The sequence below is a fragment of the Leptosomus discolor genome, chromosome 10 (assembly GCF_034619465.1).
Source record: "Leptosomus discolor isolate bLepDis1 chromosome 10, bLepDis1.hap2, whole genome shotgun sequence".
Lineage (NCBI taxonomy): Eukaryota > Metazoa > Chordata > Aves > Leptosomiformes > Leptosomidae > Leptosomus > Leptosomus discolor.
Genome location: NC_141400.1, coordinates 14,907,215 through 14,930,841, shown reverse-complemented (window position 1 = coordinate 14,930,841; position 23,627 = coordinate 14,907,215). Strand labels below are relative to the sequence as shown.

Sequence of the window (23,627 nt, the reverse complement as noted above, 5' to 3'; positions counted from 1 at the left end):
TAATACGGAAATTACCTGCTTACTCTTTATTTTCTCTGGATAGGAAGGAAATAAAATTTTAGATACACAGCCATTTACTGTTCTTTGGAACAACTGGAGAGAGCTGGTCAACTGTCTGGCCACCAGCTAGAGCACAGAAGTGCAGGCATGTTCATAGCCTAAACTGTCTTGTTGCATGGTGCTCACCTGCCTGAAGGGAGTAGTGGATTTCAGCATTGGGTCCTTGATCCTGATCAAGGGCTCTGACTTGTGTAACCTCTGTGCCCACCACTGCTGCGTCAAGCACTTCTGCTTCGTAATGGATGCTGCTGAACTGTGGGGGGTGAAGGTTGCAGTTCTCCACATGAATGATGACTCGAACAAAGTTCCTTTTGATAGGGACCTCCTGGTCTCGTACCTGAATGACAGAGGAAGAGCAGGTAGGGTTACACTCAGGGAGTAGGCAGCCTCGCCTGCACCAGGCTTCCAAGTAGCTCATCAGGTCTCTTACAGAAGGTGGCATTTTTCAGTGGTACAACCCCTTGGGTGGGAACGAGCCTGTAACTTTCAGCACCAAAGTTCAGCCTTGACCTTGAAATCAAACATTAACAATTATTCACTGTGCTTTGTTGTATGAGAATCCAATGACCCTCCAGCGAAATTTGCAGGTGATGGGCTCAGCACACGGTTAGAGGAAAGCAGAGTGTTACCTAGATTTATCCAGGATGGTTAAATAGTAAAGGTTAACACCCTGCTTTCCTCTTCCCTGTTGTTCTAGACAAATCCTCCCTCAAAGACTAGAACCAGTTCTAATTTCTCCGGTGACCCTTGTATCCTGGCCAAGCTGATGGACTCAGCAGGGTTTGGCTAAGACTCACCATCACTGTTAGGGTGTGCTGAGGCATGGGCTGGGAACTGAAGCCTTCTGCTGTAGTGAGGACTCCGCTGCTTGGATCCAACTGGAAAAGTCTTGTGCTTTTGGGGTCCATGCTGCCATGGATGGTGTAGATGAGCCCTTTGCCTTTGTCCTTGTCTGTTGCACTGACTTGAAGGATTTCCCTCCCTGAAGTGGTATCTTCAGGAATCCTCACCTCGTAATGGCTCTCCAGGAACTGGGGACGGTGCTGGTTGATGTGAATCACATGGATAAATGCCTGTCGGGGAGACGGCACAGTGAGGGCAGCAGAGACATGGGAGCAACCTGACTTATGCAGCCATGTAAAATCTCAGCTACCAATCCCTCTTGGGTGTAGCCGTGCTCTGAGCCTTGTAACCTCACGTCTTTCCAACTCTTGGGGCTTTGCCATCCATGGTGACTGCGAGCCCTTTTGTCCTTCTCCCCAGGGGGCTCCTGCTGTGTCTTTCCTTACTGATTTTCAGTTTGTTTCCTCTCATTTTTTTTTAATCTCTCCAATCTGGCAAACCATGCAGAGGAAGGTGCCTGCCCTTGGCACACGGGAAAACCGTTGCAGCCTGCTATGAAAAGTAGCAGCTGCTCAGCCATGGTACCAGCTTTGCTGGCTGGTGCCTCCACACCAGCCCTCATTTATTACACACCAGAAAGCTGTCAGAGGTGGGATGTTTGGTAAAGGAAGGGAGGGGCTGGCCTATCTTAAGAGCAGCATGTGTGTGGAGAAGGCTTGCAGAAGCAAAGTTTGTTGTCTACACTTTTTAGCCAAATCTTCCCCTCTGCATTTAACAGCAAACCCCTGTGAATGGTCTGCCTGAATCCTGCCTGCAAAGTCACATAGTTTCTTCTATTTGGTCTCCTACAGCAACTGTCTTCAGCCCCGTACTGATGTGTTCACTGCATCTTAGGAAGTCCCAACCAAGTGTAATAATTAGCTTCCTTTAGCAAACCTGAGCATGCCATGGGTGTTTTGCACAAGCAGGTTTTCTGACATCTGCTAGTGGCCTTGAGTGCCAAAATAAACGTAAGGATGAGATGTAAGGTGGCAGGGAATGCACACCAGGCAAGGTGGGGCTTTGTTTGTTTATTTGGAACAGTACTTGAAGATAGTTGACATTACGTTTCACAGGAATGGTAGTGTTCCTCACTCATCATCCCCCGCCAACCTCCGCAGTGAATTTCCCATGATAAACGTCACTGACGGGTGACTCACATTCTAGGTCTTCCTGTGCAGTGAAGGCTGGATTTTTGGCTGCTTCTGATGTGTGGAGAAAATGGTTGGTGAAAGATCAAGCCTGAATACCCCTCCTGAGGGTAGGTAAAGATGGGCAAATCTCAGCAGTCATTTTAACTGCGGCTTGGGCACATGCCTGAGGGTAAAGTGCCTCCTTTCACCAGCACTTGCTATTCACGTGGCCACTGAGATCACCAGCACTTGCTATTCACGTGGCCACTGAGAGGACACAGCACCTCTGCAGTTGCCCCACTTGCCCCCTGGACCTCTGTGCTGATGTGTTATCAATGCTCCACACACTTGGTGCAGCACAGGGCAGGGCCTGACCTCACCTCTTGCAGATGTGTCTGTGTTGGCTTTACATAGGCTAGCAAAGTCCCAGGTACTAAGTCCCAGTGACATGGTACCATGCACCCAAACCTGATCTAATTGTGTATGCATGTCCCTTGTGTCTTAGTGTGTTGTCCTGGCCATGTTGTAGTTCAGCCTGAGCAGCTGAGAGCAAGTTGAGGTCTGAGAGTATGAAATTCCACCCCAGCTTGGCTGGTAGTGTAGATGCATCCTTGCATGCTGGCTGTGATCAACAGGAAAGGCCCAGGCTTTCCTAGACCACTTGTGTTTCCAAGGTCATAAAAAAATCTCAGCTTGGTACTTAGGAAAGGCTTGGGTCACTGTGTAATGTAAGATCACAGTGTAAGGAGATTCTTGTGTCTGGCACCTGATCCAGAGCTCAGCAGAGTCAGAAGAGATTCCCTTTGGCATATATATGCTCTAGATGGGGTGTCTACTAAAGAAAAAACATTACCTGGGTTTTGATGGTAGTGGACCCGTCAGTGACTTCTACTGTCAGGTTATAGCTTGACTTCTTCCTTGCATCAAGGGCTCTTGCAATGACCATGCTGCCTGTACTCTTTTCAATGTCAAAATCCATGTCATCGTCACCACCTGGGATAGGGGAGAGATGAGAAAAGGAAATGAGGGGCAGTTACAGTTAGATTTCTGTCCAGAGCAAGCTGCAGGTGCTGGCAGCTTCTTCATGGGAAGGGATTCTAGGAGTTGCCTGGAGATCCAAAGGATGAGGATCACTCCTCCAGACACCATAACAAACCACACAAGGAGCTCATGCCCAGCCACATATATGTGGCATGCCAGGTGACATACCTTGAATGGGGATGGGTAGGCGTTCACTCTAGCTGTACCTCTTTGGCCACAGCTAGACTGGAGATAGTGTCCCCCAAATCTAGAAACTCAGTACAAAATGTCATAGAAGGACACAGGAGACAGGGAGGACATGCAGGAGCTGGACAAAGAGGTAGTCACAGATGGTGCAAAGGAGTATGAAAGGGAAGGTGAGGGGAATTAGAGAAAATGGGGGGGAGGAGAGAAGGGGAAGGGATGCACATATGCATACGATGTCCTGGCTAGGTTGCAACAGGCACATTTGGGCATTGATTTATTTGCACAAGGTCTCCAGCTATGCAGCATCACAGCCTTAGCATGGATCAGGGACCTGCAGGGCTGAACAACACTCTTGTTGGCTTCCGATTCAAGGTCACACTGTGGGCATATCAGCGATGGTCTTCATTGCCACGGTTGGGAGCCTGTGAGCTACCTGAAGAAGCCCAACATTTGAACAGTTGGGGAGGCAGACGGTGCTTCCAGGGTGAGCAGAGCCTGTTGTCTCCAACCCAGATGGCTGCGTAGTGCAGGGAACCACAGGCCTGAGCAGCTCAGCAGCAGAAGGCTGTCCCTCATGCTATTGCTGTTCGGCACCGGTGTGCCTTGCTTTCTCATGCCTCGCTTGCTGGTGGCCTGTTAATTCTGTATTGCACATGAAACACTGCTACACTGTTCTGAGATACAGGGAGGCAGAAGCAGTTTTCTGTGATTTATCCCAGGTCTCAACTTCTCCCTTCCTGTCTACTGGATGCTCTGGATTCCACTCTATTCTCTTAGCAGCTGGGAAAATCTTGGGTGGTTGTTAAATTACACATCTTCCCTTGTGGGAGAAATGCAGTGGTTGCCAGCCATCTGGACCACTACTTTCCTGCTGGGAAGGAGACAGAAAGAAGCAGAAACAGAGGAAAAGAGAGACCCTTGGATGCCTTTCCCTGAGAAAAAAAGAGAAGGGCTCCCTTTGCATGGTGCTGATGCAAAAGAGGAAACCCAGGAAAGGAAAGAGATGAAGAAAGATGCTGCTTTGTCAGAGTTTTTGCAACGATAGAGCCTTTGTGGGCTGGAAAAGACAAGTTTTTGAATGAGATATGAAAAGGCTCCTAGATCTCTGCATCACCCTCTTGGTTGCCAGCTACAATGATGCTTTTCTTCCCTAGCAGGGAAAACGAAATCCTGTCCTCTTCCACCAGCATAGACACCAAGAGAACCCTGAGTAGCACTTCATGCACTGGGAACTGGCAAAGATGAGATCGAGCATACAGGCAAGCACTCATCAGGGAAATGATGGGATAACATTCAGAGGAATATATCATTAATTCTGCAAACCATAGCAGACACTTCTAATGCCAGATAAACCTTGCACTGATATTGTCTACTCCTTGTAGCCTTGTATCTCCTGTTGCTTAATTGTGTTTATACACTATTATCCCTGCCCTAACACAGTAACAGGGAAAAACTATTCACTCACCCAGTTAAGACTTTGTTTGACAAGGGCAAGCCCTGCAGGCAGTGTCAGGGAAAGGCTGTGTGAGGCAGTTTGGGGCACCACTTCAAAACACCAAATTACATGAGCACAATTGGCCCTCACTGGTAGGACCAGTTCTGCACACGCACTGCCTGATGAGGCGCCTGGTGTGACAGACCATGTCCCCTCTGCCCTAGCATTGTGTGTCTTAGAGGAGGCCCTAGAGCTTCTTCATGTTTCATGTCAAAGTCACCCCTAGGATGCTGTGAGGTGAAAGGGAGAGCCTCACCAGTTAGGTCAGACCAGCTCTTTGAGGAATTCTTCCCTCTTGGCTCGCTGTTGAGACTGTGGGCTCAGCAGGGATGGAGAGATGGCGGGGGGGGGTGTGTGTGTGTGTGTGTGTCAGAAAGACCCAGCCAGACACCTGGATCTTCATAGGCTGTTTTACCACAACCAAAAGTGTCATTTGATTCCCTGGAGGAGCTGGGGCTGGCATGCCCTGCCTTTCACGCGACATCGGAGAACACCTCAAACATGGGCAAGTCCCAGAATGTCATTAAAAAAGTGCGTTAGATAATTGCACTTGGCACAGGAGCCCTTGGACAGGCAGCTTTGTCTACGGCTCTTCAAACCTTTTGGTGTCTGTGAGAAAGCTTTCCCTGTAGCTCACCTACACCTAAAGCAAACAACTTCATTAGTTCAGGCATGTGAGTGCTGAAAGCCAAGGGAACTGGGGCAAATGCTCCCAGACACTGCTGCCCTGGTTTAATTTCTGCGTCTCACCTGTGATATTAAACCACACTTGGCTGGGGCCCATTTCAATGCTGATCACTCCCACCATATGGTTTACAGGGTCTGTTTCCATCACGGCAAAATTAAAATGGGGTTCATCAAAAGCTAGTGGCTCCGAGGAAGGGCCGGGCCGGGCGACCCAGCTGATGTGAAGCCGCACGTGGGAGGAAAGTGGTGGGCTGCCACCGTCTGTTGCCTTGACCTGCCGGGAAATGCACATGCAGTCAAGGAGAAGGCTCATTTAGCCCATGGAAGCCCCATGGGAAGCTGCTTCTCCCACCCACCAGGAGCTTCACATGCGAGTGCGCCCAGAATCCCACAAAACAAATATTGACACAGTGGCACGTGCTCTTGCTGCTTCCAAGGTAGAGCTGTGCAACCCAAATTCCTCTTGACAATCAAGCAAATCTGCCAAGCTCAGTCCACAGCAGAAACCTGGATCGTGAGCCTTGTTGCAAAGACCCACAGAGTGTGGGAGAGCTTTGAACTTATATCCAAGCCCCATGGCCTGATCAGACTGCCAAATGGAGGCACTGCTGAAACCCAAACAGTGTTCAGGTTCGGGTCCACATCCTTACGGGATCATGGATCACTGTGTTCATCTCTGAGAGCGGGTTGGACAGTTATTTTTAAATTTATCCTCCATTTTTAATAGCTTCTTACCATCTGCATTTCCTGTCATTCCCTCCCAGTTTCTCTCCCTGTAACCCAAGTTTGTCTCATTCCATCCCACTGCTGTATTTTCTCCATCTCTTTCCTTCTTTTATGTTTTCTTTTTCTTCAGCGTTTCCTCTCTTTCCCTTTCCACCCATCTCTTCCCATTGAGTCTCTCTGTTTTTCTCGCCTCTTACCGTGAGTATGTTGTATTCAGAGGCAGGAAAAGCTTTCCTGGAGAACACCATGCCAGTTGTGGGGTTGATGGTGAATATCCCTTCCTCCTCCTCCTCAATGGTGTAGGTGATCTGGCTGTTCTGGCCCTGGTCACGGTCCGAAGCAATCAGCCTGTAGACTGGCAGCGGTGTCTCCGAGGCATCTCTCTCAGGGAGCTGCACCATGAAAAGTTTGTGGGGGAAACTGGGAGGACTGTCATTGGCATCCAGGACTTGTATCACGACTCTGCTGGTGGACTTCAGGGCTGGCTCTCCATTGTCGGAAACAGCCACCTGCCAGCAAGCAAAAGGATTAGGTGACAGAGCTCTTGTCATGACCTAAGACATGAGCAACCAGCCTTCATCTTGATGGGCAATGACTAAACTAGGGGATTTGTGTGCATCTGCATTTGCATCTCAACATTTTCAGAGGCATTGCTCCTCTCTGCAAGGGTAAAATCTGGTGTGCAAGGCTTGTGCTTCCGCAGGGAGAGGCGTCTGCAGGGCTCCTGCTTGGTGCTGCTCTGGGCCGCGGGTCAGATCGGTCATTAGGAGTCACACAACTGAAAATGTTTATATTGCAATGGCTTGGCAAGTTATCACCCATCCTCACTTCACTGTGCCTGTGCACGCTCCCAGCATGTTGCATTGCAGAGAGAAATGTATTACCCTCAGTCACCCTGACAGACTGAAACACCTCAAGATCCCTCTAATGTAAATACGCGTAGCTCGGAGCAGCTAAGGATGGGAGCCAGTAACACACAGCTACACAGTAATGTCTGATACAATGCGATAAATGAGAGCGGATTTCTCTGGCTTGCTCTTTCCCCCATAACTTATTATCCATCCTGCTAGAGGACAATTCCAATCCTCTTCCTGCATTCCCACAGCTTCCAGAACAGGCCTTTTGCTGCAGTCTTCAGTGAGGAAATAATAAACCCTGCAGTACTGCTGCAGCTGTCTCTTAGGGCAACACACAGCATTTAATTAAGTTTCCCAGCAGTTGGGAGCTGATGGGATGAGATTCTTTCTCTGTGCTCCAACTTGCAAGGAAAGCTCTTTGAGGACTTAATACACTTGTAGGTAAATAAAGCTAATTACAATCATCATTACCCACCTCTAGGATATGTTCAGCCTTGTATTCTCGATCCAGCTGCCGTGAAGTTGTAGAAATCAGACCTGCCAAGAAAGAAACCCTTTGAGTTCCAAGACTCAGCGTCTGAAGAAAGCCAGGGCTGATCAAATCCCTGCGTGCCTCACCTCAGCCTGCCCACCCGTCCTGTTCCAGGTTCCCTTTGTGATCAGAGGAGAAAGACAGATAACCCCAGAGGGCAAGCTGTCCACTTCCCATGTGGATGCCTGTGTGGAGGCACTGCTCTCGCTCCTCTGATTGCAGAGGCTGCAGAGAAGGGGGAACATCTACCAGATGCCTACATCAGTTGAGGGCTCTCAAGGCATTTGGTGAGAAAGTCTTCAGGACCATGAAAACAAAACTTTTCTTACGCCTCTAAGTAAAAAACATTCTGCATGCGCTGGCACAAGTTTGGCCTCCTAACAAGTCTTAACTCCTATTTTCGCTGTGCTGAACCTTGCTCCTTGTTATTTACAGTGTTTTGGCACAAGTTTGTCTTCTGTCTTGGGAAATACCCTCTATTCTATCACTAGAACAAATGCATTCAGGCTAAAAATAAGGTACGCAGTTAACAATGTTGGTATATTATTTAAGCCTTGCTGAGAGACAGGACGAATCATCTAAGAATTGCAAGATTTGAGGGATTTCTAAAAAATACACACTACTTTAACTGCAGGGCACAGGTTGGATGCAGGAGGGAGGAACTGTGGTTATAGTAAACTAGAGTTTAAACAAAATCATCCTAATTGACTCTTTTTGGCCTGTCAGTGACTAAGCTGAGTAGATGCAAGTGTAGAAAGGATGGAGGATTGTGTTTCCACATCTGGTTTGATAATAGCCCTTATCCAGTGCCTTGGCTCTTCACCTTTGGGGAAAACCAGCTCTAGATCATTTTCACAACTGCTTTACAGATAATGGAAATTGTAAATATAATGCACAATTTTCTGACAGTCATCAAGTTCAATGCCTGTGAGTGTTTTTATCCATTCCCAGCATGTCCTGCTCCTGGTGTTTATTCCTCATGAAGTCCTGCTTCCTCACACAAATGAAAGGCAGGGTGAATTTTCCTGACCAAACCAAGCAGCGACACACACTCATGCTACTCTGGGAGATGCTTTGCAGGGGAGGCAGTGTGCATTTGTGCATCCTGAAAGACTTGTAATCAGAGTTGTGTGAACCCATCTCAACTCTCATTTCTGGTTTGAGGCCAAAAATTTTTAATTACTAGTACTGTTTCCAGTTTTATCATACCATGGTGTATTGCTGTCTGAGCATGATAGGCAGGAGAAAATTTGAAATGGCTGCAGGAAACACCAGGCAGCTGAAGGAGGGAGCGAGGAGCAGCTGCTTGGAACAAGACTATTGTTAACCGTTTCCACTTGTTCTCTGGGATTATTCATATTTGGCACCAGCCGCTGCACTAAACATTTATTTGATGCCTTTACAACCATAAATCAACGCTCCTTAATGTGTTATGACAAGATGATTTGAAAGACGCTGTTTGTATGTATGTCATGGATTTTTTTTCTTCTCCCTAATCTTCCTTTTGACATCTCGGCAGGTGAAGAGGACTCAGCAGTGGCCTGCGAGCACACTGGCTGAGGCGCTTTCGAACCTCTCCCAGGCTCATGGGGGGCTGTAGGGCTGCAACAGCAAAACTCTTGATATGCATGGAAATGTTCTCTTAATGGGGGCCTAAAGAACTGCAGCAGCCATTCACTGAGATCTCTGATGCTCCTGTCCACATTGCCAGTAGGTTGGCTAGGACAGGGGAGCAAAGCCTAAAACTCCAGCTACCACAGGGATGGTTCATAATTTTGGCCTAACAAGCCCATAGGACATATAGCTAGATACTGACGACGGAGCCACCCGATACCTGTGTGCACACTGGGGATTTTTCTAGTCTACTGGATTGCAAAATTCAGTTGCAACAGACTAATACCTTGTTTGCCCTTGGTTACTGCATGCCAGCTGATGGAAGGTGACTTAAACCACTCTGAAGTGATTACTTGGATTTGCCTGGCCACACCCTGAAATTGTTTCATGGCCTAATGATGAAAATGAAAGAAAACAGGACCATAGCCGAACTTTCTAGAGCTGGAGAAGGGCTGTAGTGAAGGCAGATGAACTGTAACTTCATGACTATCTTGAATGTCTGTACCACTGGAGATGCTCAGATCTCTTGAGGAGTAAGAGCTGACCAAACTCTGTATCACAGACCTGTACTGTATCCCAGCTGGGAGTCTTACCAGATGGCACTTTTGGGTTTAACTTTGTGTCTGTTGGGCCACAAGTCGAAGGGCTGGCTTCTCCTCCTGACCCCAGGCAAAATCCCTGTGTCCCCATACCCTGTGCCAAATCGCAGCTCCTAGTTTCCCTCTCCAGAGCCAGTTACCACTCTGCCTTGAGATCAGAAAGCTCTTGTGGTTAACGGTTAATCACTCTAATTCCCTTACGGAGCCAGGGTGCTGTGTGGCTGCCAAGATGCACAAACTGCCAGCCATGTTCACACGGCAGCTGAGCACCCAGAGACGAGAAGACAGGGATTGGACGTGGTGTTTGAGACAAACCAGCTGGAATTAATGCATATTTTTATTTGTTGCTACTTGGTTATACACTCTGTGAAGCCAGAGGGCTAAAATGGAACTGGAAACTGTTATTAAAGGGGAACTGCTGTCAGCTTTCATGGCCTGGGGAAACAGTTCCTTGGTTCTTTCTGCTTCCTCCTACAAGGACCTGGGAAGTGCATGTTTAGTTTGTAACGGTGTTTTGTGTGTGCGTGCACATGTGTGTGAGTTATCGGTGCAGTCCCTGCCTCTGGAAAACACCAGCCAGCCTGTCCCATGGGACTTGTGATCAAGTGGGTGTCCTTTATTTTTAGTCCTGAAGGTTTCTGCTGAGTCCTACAGAGACTGAACAAAGCTGTCAAAGGTCTTAATTGCATTTAGCCTATTAGCTAAGCTCTGTGTTCACCTGAAGGTCCAGAAACAATACTTTCTGTTGCTTGCATACAGGCAGGCACAAGCTCTGCTGTTACGGGCTATCTACACACAGCAATGGGAAAGGATTGTCTGCAATTCTCCTGCTTGCTGCCTGGAAAAGAGAGAGAGGAAAGCTGGTCGTGTTGGAACAGGAGCAGCAAAATTAACAGTGCATTGTTGTCAGGGAACAAAAAATAATAATAACTTCTGCTGGCAGGAGCAGGGCTGGGGTGGATGTTGCTGGCCCCCTGCCCTTGCTGCAGGGAGGAAAATCTAAGATAGTTAAAATAGCCAGAATCAGGTTTACAGGCATTGGGTCTTTCACAAGAGCCTGAGAAGGGAAGAGGCTCTTCTCCTGAAATCCTCTCTGTTGTCTCACTGTTGCTTCCATTTCACCTTTCTCCTCTCCTCTCCTCTCCTCTCCTCTCCTCTCCTCTCCTCTCCTCTCCTCTCCTCTCCTCTCCTCTCCTCTCCTCTCCTCTCCTCTCCTCTCCTCTCCTCTCCTCTCCTCTCCTCTCCTCTCCTCTCCTCTCCTCTCCTCTCCTCTCCTCTCCTCTCCTCTCCTCTCCTCTCCTCTCCTCTCCTCTCCTCTCCTCTCCTCTCCTCTCCTCTCCTCTCCTCTCCTCTCCTCTCCTCTCCTCTCCTCTCCTCTCCTCTCCTCTCCTCTCCTCTCCTCTCCTCTCCTCTCCTCTCCTCTCCTCTCCTCTCCTCTCCCTCCCCTCCCCTCTCCTCTCCCTCCCCTCCCCTCTCCTCCTCTAGCACCTCCCCTCTTGTTCTGACCCTGCTGAGCACTACTCAGTGCTCAGCTGGAGCCTGTGGTACGTTGGCCCAGGGAACAGCAGCGCAACCATCCCTCAGATTCAAAGAGTGGGCTGTGTCTGGGTAGCCTTTCATGCAGCAGGGAACCACAGGCATTCTGGGGAAGCCCGTAGACACTGACACAGCAGGAGAAGCACCAGAAGAACAAGCACTAGACAGGAGCTCTAGATGAATAGTCCAAGGTAAAAGGATTCTCCAAACAGCCTTTCAGCGGGGTGAATGGCTTAGTCTTAACTCTTCCTGCCACAGCCTCCCAATTCCTTCCAGTCCTGTCTGGACTGGAAGCCCCTTCACATCAGGGACTGCAAACCCTGCAAAAAACAAGCTGAAAACCTTTCCATCAAAAGAATACCCCAAACCCTGCTATCTCGCCATCTCTCCATGTATCTATCTATCTATCTATCTATCTATCTATCTATCTATCTATCTATCTCTCTGTCTCCCACAAACACTGCTTTGCACCAGCTGCCAGGCAGGGCTGGAGAGATTCCATTGCTGATGGCAGAAAGCTTTCATCTCACAACGCAGTTTTATTCCCTCTTCTCATTAGCCTTTCATTTTATTTTCCCTCTTTTCTCCACCCTCTTTAGGGAACTGAGAACTGGAAGAGCTTAGAGCCCCTCTGTAGTAGCTCGGGGATGCTGGAGGAGACAAGCCCTGCCAAGGAACTGTTATCATGGCCGTTTCTGTCTCCCTGCAAAGCCTCAGGAGGAGAAGTCAAGGGTCCTTGCTGGTTATTTCTCCACTGGCCAATCCACCCCCATGTCAAGATACTGGATCAAATGCAGAACAAGCCAACTCCAGGAGCAGAAATAGGTTACTTGCAATAGTGTGGCACTGTGCCCTGAATAATTATCTGGGGCTATTCCGCAGGGTTATTTTGGGTGTAGACGTGCCTGTTGTAACAGTAAATCAGGATCTTAATTCCTATTAGCGCACATGATGAGAACAAACTTCCTCCTCTTCTCCTCCTGCCAAGGGACTCCTGCCAGGAGTGCCCTGCCTAGGAGAGACCCAGACTGACCTCTGGCCCTGTTGTGCTCTGACTCATTTCAGTGCCAACGTGACTATTTTATTCTTTGATGACAGTGTGGGATAGAAGAGAAGAGGTCTTGATCAGTCTTCTCTGCATGTAGGAGCCTCCCTTCTCATCCGAGTGCTGGAGGAACTCCTGATACATGCAGGTTATGCTGTGCTTTGCTCAAATCGTGTGACTAAGAGCAGCAACCTCTATGGTTCCTTCTTGAGACTTCCATGTTTATCATTGAATAATGTGACAGAGATTTAGCTTCCTCACAGGTGAGCAGCTCCGCCTACTCAAACTCTTTCGCTGTCATAGGATTTGGGATTGACCACAGAAGGAGTATTGGCAATCTGGATCATATAGATCTCTGGCATTTCAAGAGCTGAGATGTTTCTGGGTCTTTTTGTGATCATTTCCCCTAGGTAGTGGAAGAAGAGATGCATTTATTGCATTTGAAAAACAAAGGATATGTCCTAACTAAAAATCCAGAATAAACATCAGTGATCTAGTAGCACTATAGTGCTCCGATACCTGCAGTGCTTTCTCTCTTCCAATGTTCAAATATAAGTAATTTGATTTGCACTGCACTGGGATAACCCTTTTTTTTTTATACAACCCTGCACTGATGTGAATGACCAGGACCTGAAAGACCAGCAGTTCATCTTCCAATGCTGCACTACCAGACTGAGACCAAAGATTATACATTCCTGCTGCTTAATGGAGCAACTAGCATGCCCTTGTCTGCAGAATTAAAGTGTCACCAGGTTTGCAGTAAGATGCCTACAGCCCTGAAATTTAGACAAGCTGTGATATTCTTTCTGGCAGTAGTAGCAGATAACTTCTCTTTAGATACTGTAAGCATGAGGATACAAACTGCTCAATTTATGTCAATGTTTGGGTGACATGCAAGTGAAACAATGGATAACTGAATCCTCATCCAGCTTGGAAGCAGGTCTTTAAACAACCTCCAAGCTCAGAGTTTAAAGAAGAGACCTCCAGCAACTGTCCAAGAGATAACATCAGCTCATGAATTTCTTGCAGGACTGACAAACTTATCACCCTCCACATGCAAATTACCTGACTGTAGAGAGAGATGGATAGGAGATGACTCATAGCTGAAAGAGCTTTTTTTTGTCTAAGATGGGGAGTAAAGGGCTGGCTTATGCCTGAGGTGTCTCTTTAGAAAATACTCAGATTTTGCCGGTGTCATTTGTTTTACATAAAACAGGACAGCCTTGGAGCATGGCTTTGCAGGGCTGCACTCGCACTGGGGTGAAAGTTTTACCTGCAGCATAGAGAAGGCTGAATTTCCTGCAGGGTGCATGGGTGCAAGCTGGAGCTTAGCAGAGGAGGGGAGCTAGCCTGGTGTCCTGATAGATGTTTCGGGTTCACATCCCATCAAAAAGGCAGTGGTCTTCTTAAATGGAGCCTCTGAAGGCACCTCTTCATGGGACACACCATTTGTGCAAGCTGGGGCTGAGTCATGCATACTTGTTTAGACTATGTGGGAAAGCTGGATGCAGAGCAATGCCCTGACCTGGCTTAAAAGCTTCTGACAGTGGAGATAGCTACAACTGGGGATAGCAGTGGTCAGTTTGCTGACATCTCCAAGTGTATCTACACGATGCCAAGTAGAGACACTATGAATCTCTTGAAACCAGAAGGATTTCAGTGTTCCAGTGTAACAATTCCATTCTAAACACACCCCCTCCTAGCCAGCTGTAGAGGACTGCCAGAGAGCCATTACACCACAGGTAACAAGTAATTGAGAGCTGTGCTAGCCTTTTTCAATACATCCAGCTCCTTTTTCATCTGAGAGCAGGCTTCTATCCTGCTGCAGTAGGTGAGCTGCTTTTATCATCCGCAGGAGATCAAAGTCATGCAATTAATCCTCTCCCATGCTCAGGCTCTGTGCCCTCCCTTCCTTCTCCCAGGAGCTGATGGAGTGAAGGGCTCAGCACAGCTTTCCTTGCCAGACTGGCCCAGTGTCAGCTCTGCTGGGATAGTTTGAGGAAGCTGTTTACACAAAACATCAGCGGGTTTTTGATGGCTCTGAAAGATCTGGTAATTAATCCTCAGATGAAAGATACAGTCTAGGAAGATGGCAGAAGAGGCTTACTACACTTACTACATTAATAGCGTTGGAGAATGGGTGGAGCCTTTAAATGCAGTAGGATTAATTTTTGTTAATCCTGCCTTGGTCTGTCTCAAGAACAGATAGTCACCTCCAGAAGGGTGTTTCCTGGCTCAGGCTGTGCAATAGGGCAGTTGTTTATAAAGGGAAAGGTTAAAAGCAATGGCTTGGTTCTGTTTGAAAGTAGAACATTTGTGTCATTCTAAGAGCCATCTGGATGCAAATAGCAGCCCTCAGGTTGAGGGTTTCAATCCTTAGCCTCCCCACACAGTGTATTTGGAGACTGGGACTTTTGCTGCAGAAGGAAGCTGTGACAAAGGCAGCTGTGTGGGCAGTTTACGTTGAGTATGTAACATCCTCTGGGCACTTGGAAGCCTCAAAACCAGATGCTGAGTTGGGTCAGTCTTACCTGTAATGACATTAATGGTGAAGAGTCCTTGAGGATTTCCAGTTAGGATGTGAAAAGTCAGTTTTCCCTCTGAGCTAGAGTCTGGATCTAAGGCATCAAGCTGAAGGACAGATGTGTTTGGTGGGGAATTCTCCATCACAGAGGCATAGAAGACAGGTCTGGACATCTGAGGTGGGTTGTCATTGGTGTCAGTGACTTCAATATAAATTTCTGTCACAGAAGACAGAGGAATTGTTCCCAGGTCAAGAGCTAGCACTGTCAGCCAGTAGTGAGATGTTCCTTCTCGGTCAAGTGTTCCTATGGTCCGGATGGTGCCTAGAAGAATGACAAAAAGTGCTCGTGAGGGATTTAAGGAACTCAGACCACTTTGTCCTTAATGCTAGACCAGTCTGTGTCTTTAGTCTGCTTCCTGGTCTTTGCTGCAGATATAAACTCTGGCATGAACCTTGTATGGCTGTGAGGTTGTGTGGAAGGTGAGGGCTTGATTGTGCTGAGGATAATTTAGTACACAAGTGAAAGGGAAGACCTTGGTATTTTGGGGGAGGACAGACATTTCTTTTCCGTTATTTTAAGAAGACAAACCCTGCTTGCTCCTCCCCAGTTACAGGAATGCACTTTGTACATCCCTGCACAAGCAAGAAAGATTTGAATGCTTGGAACTTTGTAAATAGAGAGAAATGTCCTATTGGGTCAAAAAGTCAGGCCAAACACAGCATATAGTTTAAGACTTTAAGGTACACCATTAAACTGTCATTACCTGTGTCCTTTTCAATGCGGAAGACAGACAAGCCAGTGCCCTCTCGGAGGAAATATTGAACCTCTCCATCTTTCCCCTTATCAATATCTTTTGCTGTGACCATCATCACTGATGTGCCCTCAGGGCTGTTCTCCTGCACCCAGCCTTTGAAGACAAAGGAGGCAAAGCGTGGTGGGTGCAAGTTCTCGTTGACATCAAGGATGTTCACTTCCAGGTGGCAGAGGGAAGAGCGAGAGAAGGGCTTCCCACCATCACTGACCTGCACGGTTAGATTGTAAGAGTCCTTCTTCTCATAGTCCAGCTCCTTCTCCAACCGGAGTGCCCCGGTCAGCTTATCCACATGAAACATCATCTCCTCGTCATTAATGAGACTGTACCTCACCTCACCCCCAGAGCCAGCATCTGGGTCAAAAGCCTCCAGAAACAGGAGAATGGTTCCCACAGGCAGGTCCTCTGGGACCTTCACATTGTTGAGGGCTGGGAGGCATTGTGGGGTGTTGTCATTTACATCCTCCAGAGTCACAACAAGATCCATAACGGAGAACAGCTGGTAGCCTGTTTTGGGTTGGTCCCTAGCTTCTATTTTCAGCACATAACAAGGCCACAATTCTCTATCCAGGGCACCTGTAACTGTCACTTCTCCAGTGACACTGTTAATGGCAAACTTGTCAGTCGGGGTTAGGAGAGAATATTTTACTCTCCCATTGTCGTCTGTATCAGCATCTTCTGCTTTCAGTTGAGCTATTGTTGTCCCTGTTGCTACATGTTCTGGTATTGCCACCCAGTAGGCACCTTGTGGGAATTTAGGAGTGTTGTCATTGGTATCCAACACATTCACAGCCAAGAGTTTCCAAGATGACTTTTGTGGTGTGCCAAGGTCATACACAGTAATGTTAAGAATGTAGAAGCTGGTTCGTTCATGATCTAGAGGAGAAAGGACTTGAAGGAGACCCAGTTCCAAGTCAATGGTAAAGCAACTGTCATCATTTCCATCTGAGATCACATAGACCAATTTTCCATTAAAACCAGTATCAGGATCAATAGCTGAAAGGTCGGCAATAGTTGAGTTGATGGGAACAGTCTCTACGATATCAATAGATCGTGGAAAGCTGTCATCGAACTTTGGAGCGTTATGGTTTATAAGGTGCAAGTTCAGAGATGTTTCATCATCCTGCCCGTGGCCTTGAGACTGAGACTCAATGGAGTGTATGATAGTTTCTGTCAGCTGTTTCAAGACTCCGGTTTCCTCACACTGCATTTTGACAGGGAGACCTTGGCTGACCACAGTGATATTTACAGATGTTGGCAAAGCATAGTTCTCTCCATCTGTTGCAGTTATTTTCAAAGAGTAGAAAAGTGGCTGTTCAGGAGGAAGATCTCGCAGAGATATTCTAAGGGATATTACTCCAGAGATGGGATTCAGTTCAAAATGCCGTAACTCATTGCCAGACTTGATTTCATATTTGATATGCTGCAGCTCATCACTGTCGATTGCAGAGACCGTGGCCACAGGGTTCCCAACAGGAAAGTCTCGTGGAATGGTGCCACTGCAACTTGCCTTCTCAAACACGGGAGCATTGTCATTGATGTTGCTCAGCATGAGGGAGACGTACACCTCCGTTTCATGGCGGAAGGGTGAGCCCCAATCTGATGCCCACACTCGCAGATGATACCGTCTCTGCATCAACTCATAGTCCATTGACTTGGAGGTGGAAATGATGCCAGAATAGGGGTCAATGACAAAGGGAACTGATTTCTGATTGGCTATGGAGTAGGTGACAAAGCCATTGTCTCCTTCATCTTCATCTGTAGCCCTTACTGTTAAGACACTGGTACCAGGAGGAATATTTTCATCAAAGGCCCCGCGGTATGAAGACTGACTAAAACTTGGAGCGTGATTGTTGCAGTCAGTGATGTCAATGGCAACAGTCGTGGATGTCTGACTGTTAACAGTTGTAACTTCAAGCTCAAAATGAGACTGCTCATGGAAGTCCATTGCTTTGACTGTAGTTATCAGTCCAGTGTGAGGATTGATTTTAAAGCTTGTGCTGTCAGGAGTAGGTCTCAAAATATATTTAAGATTTGGGAAGGTTGGTGTGATCTTCACCATAGCAACTTGGCTTCCAACTGGGGAAAATTCACTGAGCTGGACCCGGTACACTTCTTTCTCAAACCTGGCAGAGACATATTTGGAGGGAGGTACATGGATAACTCTAACAGGAGAGAACAATGGTGGTTTGCTCTTGTCCTTGGCTTGCAGACTAAGGTTGAAACCAAATGGGTAAAGTAGCCAGTTGATCTCTTTGGTTGACACGATCATGAACTCAGTGCTCCCAAAGTAGGATTTGATGGCTTTGAAATGTCTTCCCGGATCTCCATCCACAAACTCAACTGAATCTATCCCTGCTTCTGAGTCACCACCTTCTACAGATAGAGTTGCATAGAGAAAGTCTTCGGCTGAGTCAGGTGATGTCACCTTCACTGAGGAGATAGAGGGGGCTTTCCTGGCAGATGGCTCCACTTGGATCATGAGACTAGCCAAGTTCCCAAAGCCATTCCCCTCCGTGATCTTTCTCATTCTGTCCACAGCCAAAACCTGCAGGTGGTGCCTGCCTCGATGGGTGCTGTTCAGCCTGCCTGTGGTCATAACTGCTCCCGTGGTGGGGTGGATGGTGAATAGGTCAGACTTGGTGTTGAGGGCATAGTAGAACTCAGCATTCTGGCCGGCATCAGCGTCAGTGGCACTGAGCGTGCTGACCACTGTTTTTAGAGGAGTGTCTTCTCTGATAGACACTTTGTAGGAGGGGGGTGAAAAGAGAGGTTTCAAGTCATTCCTGTCCAGAATGTGGATCAAGACTTTGGCCCAGGCTTCGTATGCAAAGGTGCTTTCTGTGGCCTTGATTATTAACATATAACTGTCTTTGACCTCCCGGTTTAAAAGTGCTGTGTTGCTGCTCCTGGTTCTTATTCTCAAGAAGCAGAAATCCCCAATCACATGCTCCTCTGTTTTAAAGACACCAGTGTTATCTCCAGAGGCTATTCTGTATCTGATGTCCCACTCAGGGTCTGTCTTGTAAATACCCATTTTGACATAGCTCTCCACATAGGTCTTGGGTGCTGAATTCTCATAGATGGTGGCATTGTAGAAGAAGTGGGTGAAGTGCAGAGGGGAAGTGTTGCCCTTCTCACAGCTTGCCTTGTGGACCACACAGTGCATCAGGAAAACAGCAAAACTCAGGAAGTGCCTCCTGATAGTGACTTCCATGTTGTGGTGTCTCCTTGGGTCCTGCAGGTGTCAAAAGCAGAACATTGGTAATTTTTATTAAGGCCGGTATGTTAGAGAAAACATCCCCATGGGCTCAGCCTCACCTCCCTGCTCTCTCTACCCCGACCTTTGCTGATGCAGTTGTCAGCTCAGCTCTTCTTCCCTCTGCCCCAGTGAGAGACTTGTCCTCCCACATCCTCATGCTGACTCAGATCCATTCACTTTCTCTCCTTCAGTTTTTTCCCTTGTAGAGGGCAAAATGTGAAAAGTCATGCAAAATGCTCTTATCAGGCTGACTTCCTATTCTGTGAATGATCTCTCCCTCTTGAAGATTCTGCCTTCTCCCTAGTCAAACAGCACGTTTGAACTCTCCACCCTCAATCCAAACCTCGCTTCTGTTTTGTTTTTCCATCCTCCTCCATCTTAATTTCTCTCTCTACACAAGTTCTTGCAAAGTATTTTCAAGAGTCAATATACGAACTATGGTTTGATGTCTCTTCTCATGGCTTGTCTTCCCTTTCCTCTCCCCCTGCTATAGCAGTCTGTTCTTGTTCCCCAGCAGAGATGCCCTGCTGTGTTGTGCAAATTCCTTCTCCCAGCTCTACCTGGCCTTTTTGACAGCTTTAGCTCAGGCCCTAGTTGAGTTGTATCTCAGTTACTGCAAAATTCTAATTAGCAGGTCTAACCTTGGCTGCTTCCTCTGTGTTGCTTGAAAGAGAAGGTTTCTAGCAAGACACTATGCCCATGTCACCTTCAGCCCTTGAGTAGTCTCTCTGCTTCCTCCCTTCTCATGACAAAGCCCCAGGGTCAGGATTCCTGTGGAGGTTCTGCCATCCATGACCACCCACCATCAACTTCCTTCTCTAACAACTCCTGAACCTCTGCGGCTCCATGATTTATCTCTGTGAACAAGGTGTATCAAAGAAGGAACTGGGGAGCACATATGTGATTAACAAGGATGTAACTTTATTAGGGAGCTTTGCAGAGCTTGTTAAAGGATCAAGGCCTGTTCTTTCAAAAAACTAAGTGCGTGCTCCTGTGTGTGCATTTAGGGGTTGAAACCAGGGATAAGCTAAATATAGGTGCATATATTTCCCCTAGATATCCCAGGAGATCTTTATCTAGAACTGTTTCTTCCTCTTTTAAATTTAAATTATATATTAAGTACCTGCCAGTCATTTGGCACATTCCTAATTTAAACAGGGAAGACTTGTTTTTCCAGACACTTTTTCAAGACTCATCTCTTTAAAAGCCAGAACTAGTTCAATTTATAAGTCAAGTTGAATGTTAGAAACAAATTATCAGAGTCTAACTAACAATATGTGTCATACTCTCTCACTGAGATATCTAATTACTGTTAAATACAAAACTTTAAATTTCATAGTTCCTTCAGATCCCTTTTTCCTTGGTAAATAGATGCCAACCATCCAGCAATCTCCCTACTGTGGTCATTCCTTTTTGAAACAAGTGGTCTGAAGCTGAAGTGAAACTACCAGAATTTGTAGAGAATTCAACACAATTTGGATTTGACAAAATTTTGATGCATTTTTTTAATGACATCGTTTCACTTCTAGGAAGTGCAACATACTCGCAAGTGCACAGCAAATGAAACAAAATCTTGGAGGACAGGGCTAGGTGATCCAGAAAAGCGTGTGGTTCCTTCTGAGAAGTTGAAAACCATGTTCTTAAAAGCTCTGCTTGTTACTTAACAACACTTAAGAGTTTTGCAGCGTGTAGTGACTTGCCTAGAGCTGCTCCCTTCCAACATTTTCAACTGCTAAACCTGGAAAGAAGATGTATGCATGCTGCATGCGCGTGTGTCTATTAGGACTGTGGAGGAGGAAAAGTCACATACAATTCAGAGTAGAATAAGACAGCAGAATAAACCAGCAACAAAACCCAGTGGAGTTCCATGAACAGCAGAATTAATGAAGGTGATCGCTTTGTATCTGGGGTAATTGACTTTTTAATTGAGTTGTACTGAAATGGCAATGTGAACTCATCTCTTATAAGACATCAGAGAACCCACAAGGCAGAGACGTTATGAACTCCACAACCACAAGAAAAGCTGGAGCTAGAGCATATGCTTTCTTGGGCACCAGCAATTCAATATGGGAGGTTAACCTTGAGCAAGGAGTGGATTTTCTGGCATTTAACAAGATGCAAACTTTCTTCTGAATCTCTCCTGGAATGTCCTTAACCTCCCTCTCGCCTGTAGATTTCCTGACATCTAAGAAGGGCTTCACTTACATTGCTGCTTTTTACCTCTGTGGGGGCATTAGCAGGGTTTAACTCCTCTGTCCAGCTAATTATTTTGCAAAACCTGTCATGACCTCATATTTCTGAGAGCTTTGCTCTCAATTACAAGCAGGGCTGAAAGCAGTCAATGGCTTCAGCAGTTATTATGAGGGGTGGAGAGGAACTATGCACATGGGGCACGAGGCAGAAGCCCCATTTCCTCTGGAAATGATCTGAAACTTTGAAAGGCACAGATAAAACTTAGGGATAGTTTTCTAGGGGGCATCATTGTCAGCTTTTGAAATCTAATAGTTTCTCTTTGTGGCAGAACCCGTGCCCAAAGCCCTAACAGCACAGAGAGCCCATTGAGTCTCCTGACAGCAATTGCCTGTGCTCTGAGATCTGCTATTTCATCATCTTTAAGTAATAAAGGTGCATCTGCTTGGACAATTTCTGTACCAATATTGCTGGGAAATCCTATCACTGTTTGAACAGTTCCACACAAGTCCATGTTTGTGCTTTCTTATTTTATCTTTTAGTAAAAGAATGAGATAGAGAGGGTTGGTGACACTAGTGTCCTTCAAGATTTGGCCTGTTCCTGGTTGAGTGTCCTGAGGGTTCCAGGAGAACTCGCAGCTTCCCACCCTGGGGCTGGAAACCACCACCTACTACTTGTAGCCTGGAGTTTCTTCTTTAGTAGGTTGCATTGGGAAAAAATGATGCGCTGGATGTCTTGTTTCTCTTTCTCCAGCATGATTTCAGTGTAATTTGAAGAGCTCTCCCAGCAGATAACTGTGCAGCCTCTGCTCTGTCTCCTGATTCTGAGATCGTTCACACCACATTCACAATGCAAAACCATCCAGAAGTCGGACTGGGACATTTCCAAAGGCCAGGGTGAAGCTCAACAGAAAAATGGGGCACAGCGCTCTGAACAGAGGGCAAATCTGGTTAACTACTGTCTTGGATCAGCTCCAGGGAAAGCTCCGTTGGAACTGCCCCTGGAAGGTGTCAGTAAGGAACTAGCAGAAACGTGATGGGTTTCTATGACTCTTGTACTGTGTGTGGGAAAGCTGTGTATAACTTGAAAATGGCATAAAACCAATTTACTGGCCCTTAAATTCCCAGAAGTAGGTAGCTGCCAAGGAGGGGCAGCGCTGCCAAGCTCAAGGGTCCTTATAACGGAGTTCAAGGATCTCCACGTTGAAACTAGGTGAAATCAACTGCACCTGTGACAGATTTTTCATGTGAATTAGGAGAAATATTTTTCCTGTTTTTCTGAACTGTGCTACGCCATGTCCTTGTGCTGACAGTCATTAGTGCATGATTCATGGGACCTGTGGCAAGGGCCATACCTACTTCAGGGCTGTCAGATCAACTGCAAGCATTAAACATTTAAAGACCATCACCTGCCTCTGGTCCCTCACCTCATGGGATCATTTCTACTCCTGAAAGCTCTCTCCTTCTCTCGCGGCTCCCCTGGGCACAGATGCCCTTCTGGAGCTGGTTGCACATGGGGAGGTGGATGTGTTTGAGAAAGCCCATCAGTGGAATGGAGTGAGGAAGGTAAGGCATGCTTCCGACTGAGGGAAATACCAGGGCATCGTTATGTGGTGATTCAGCCTCCTCTCCTAATCACTGCGCTAAGATCAGAGAGCCTTGAGGGGCTTCACCCTCAGCCCTGTAGATGCAAACTCCCCACAGAGCGAGTAAACACTCTGTGTATCTCTAATCAGAGCCTAAGCGTGCATCTAAATTTAACATCCAAATTGTGATCCTCTGTCAAAGACATGCCCAAATCTGTTGGTTTGAAATGAAGGAACAAACACAGCACTGAGGTTCAAAGTGTGTGCGTGGGGAGGCCATGGAGATGGGTGATTTGGGGGGATCGGTGCAGGGCATGGCTACTCAGGCTGGCTGGGGTAAGCGGCTGGGGCATGGCCTGGGGGGTTCCTCTGTGGGGTGCTCCCAGGGCTTAACTGCTATGCGAGGGCTGCTGTGTTTGTCGGCCGTATGGCAGAAAAGTGCTGCAGCCTGCCAGGAAGCAGGTGTGGCCCCAGCCCCACCTTTTAATTCCCTCCAAGAGGAGCATTTGAAAGCAACAAAAACCCAAAACACAAAACAAGGCTAATGCTGAGTGCACCAAGAGCAGCATTCCCCTCGCTAGCTGTGGTGGGAGCTTGGCCCAAAGTTTTGAGGTCAGAAGATTAGAGAAAAATTATAATTTTCATGGGAAAATAAGGACAACTCTTCCCTTATAGCTCTTTTGCCAGCACACATCCCAAATTCTTTCTTCCTCTTTCTTTCTCTCTCGCTGTCTTTCCCCACTCCCTCCCCTTTCTCTCTCCCTTTTTTTCTTCACTACAAGAAAGTCTTCCTGCCAGGACAGGTACTGATCAAAACCATCCCCAAGCACATCAGTGTCTTTGTTGGAGGCTACAAGCAC

The 23,627-nt window shown here is 47.1% G+C and overlaps 1 protein-coding gene across 1 annotated transcript in view; it reads right to left on the bottom strand.

Moving 5' to 3' along the window:
- Positions 1–18,946, bottom strand: part of FAT2 (FAT atypical cadherin 2) — a 46,680-nt gene extending 27,734 nt beyond the window's left edge. The window contains exons 1-8 of the mRNA XM_086470841.1: positions 15,682–18,946; positions 14,925–15,239; positions 7,543–7,604; positions 6,408–6,719; positions 5,548–5,758; positions 2,929–3,068; positions 858–1,133; positions 187–397 (exon numbers count right to left, since the gene is read on the bottom strand). Of these exons, the coding sequence (XP_086326967.1) occupies positions 187–397; positions 858–1,133; positions 2,929–3,068; positions 5,548–5,758; positions 6,408–6,719; positions 7,543–7,604; positions 14,925–15,239; positions 15,682–18,946 (4,792 nt within the window). The remainder of the gene's footprint in view (positions 1–186; positions 398–857; positions 1,134–2,928; positions 3,069–5,547; positions 5,759–6,407; positions 6,720–7,542; positions 7,605–14,924; positions 15,240–15,681) is intronic.
- Positions 18,947–23,627: the final 4,681 nt, after the last annotated feature.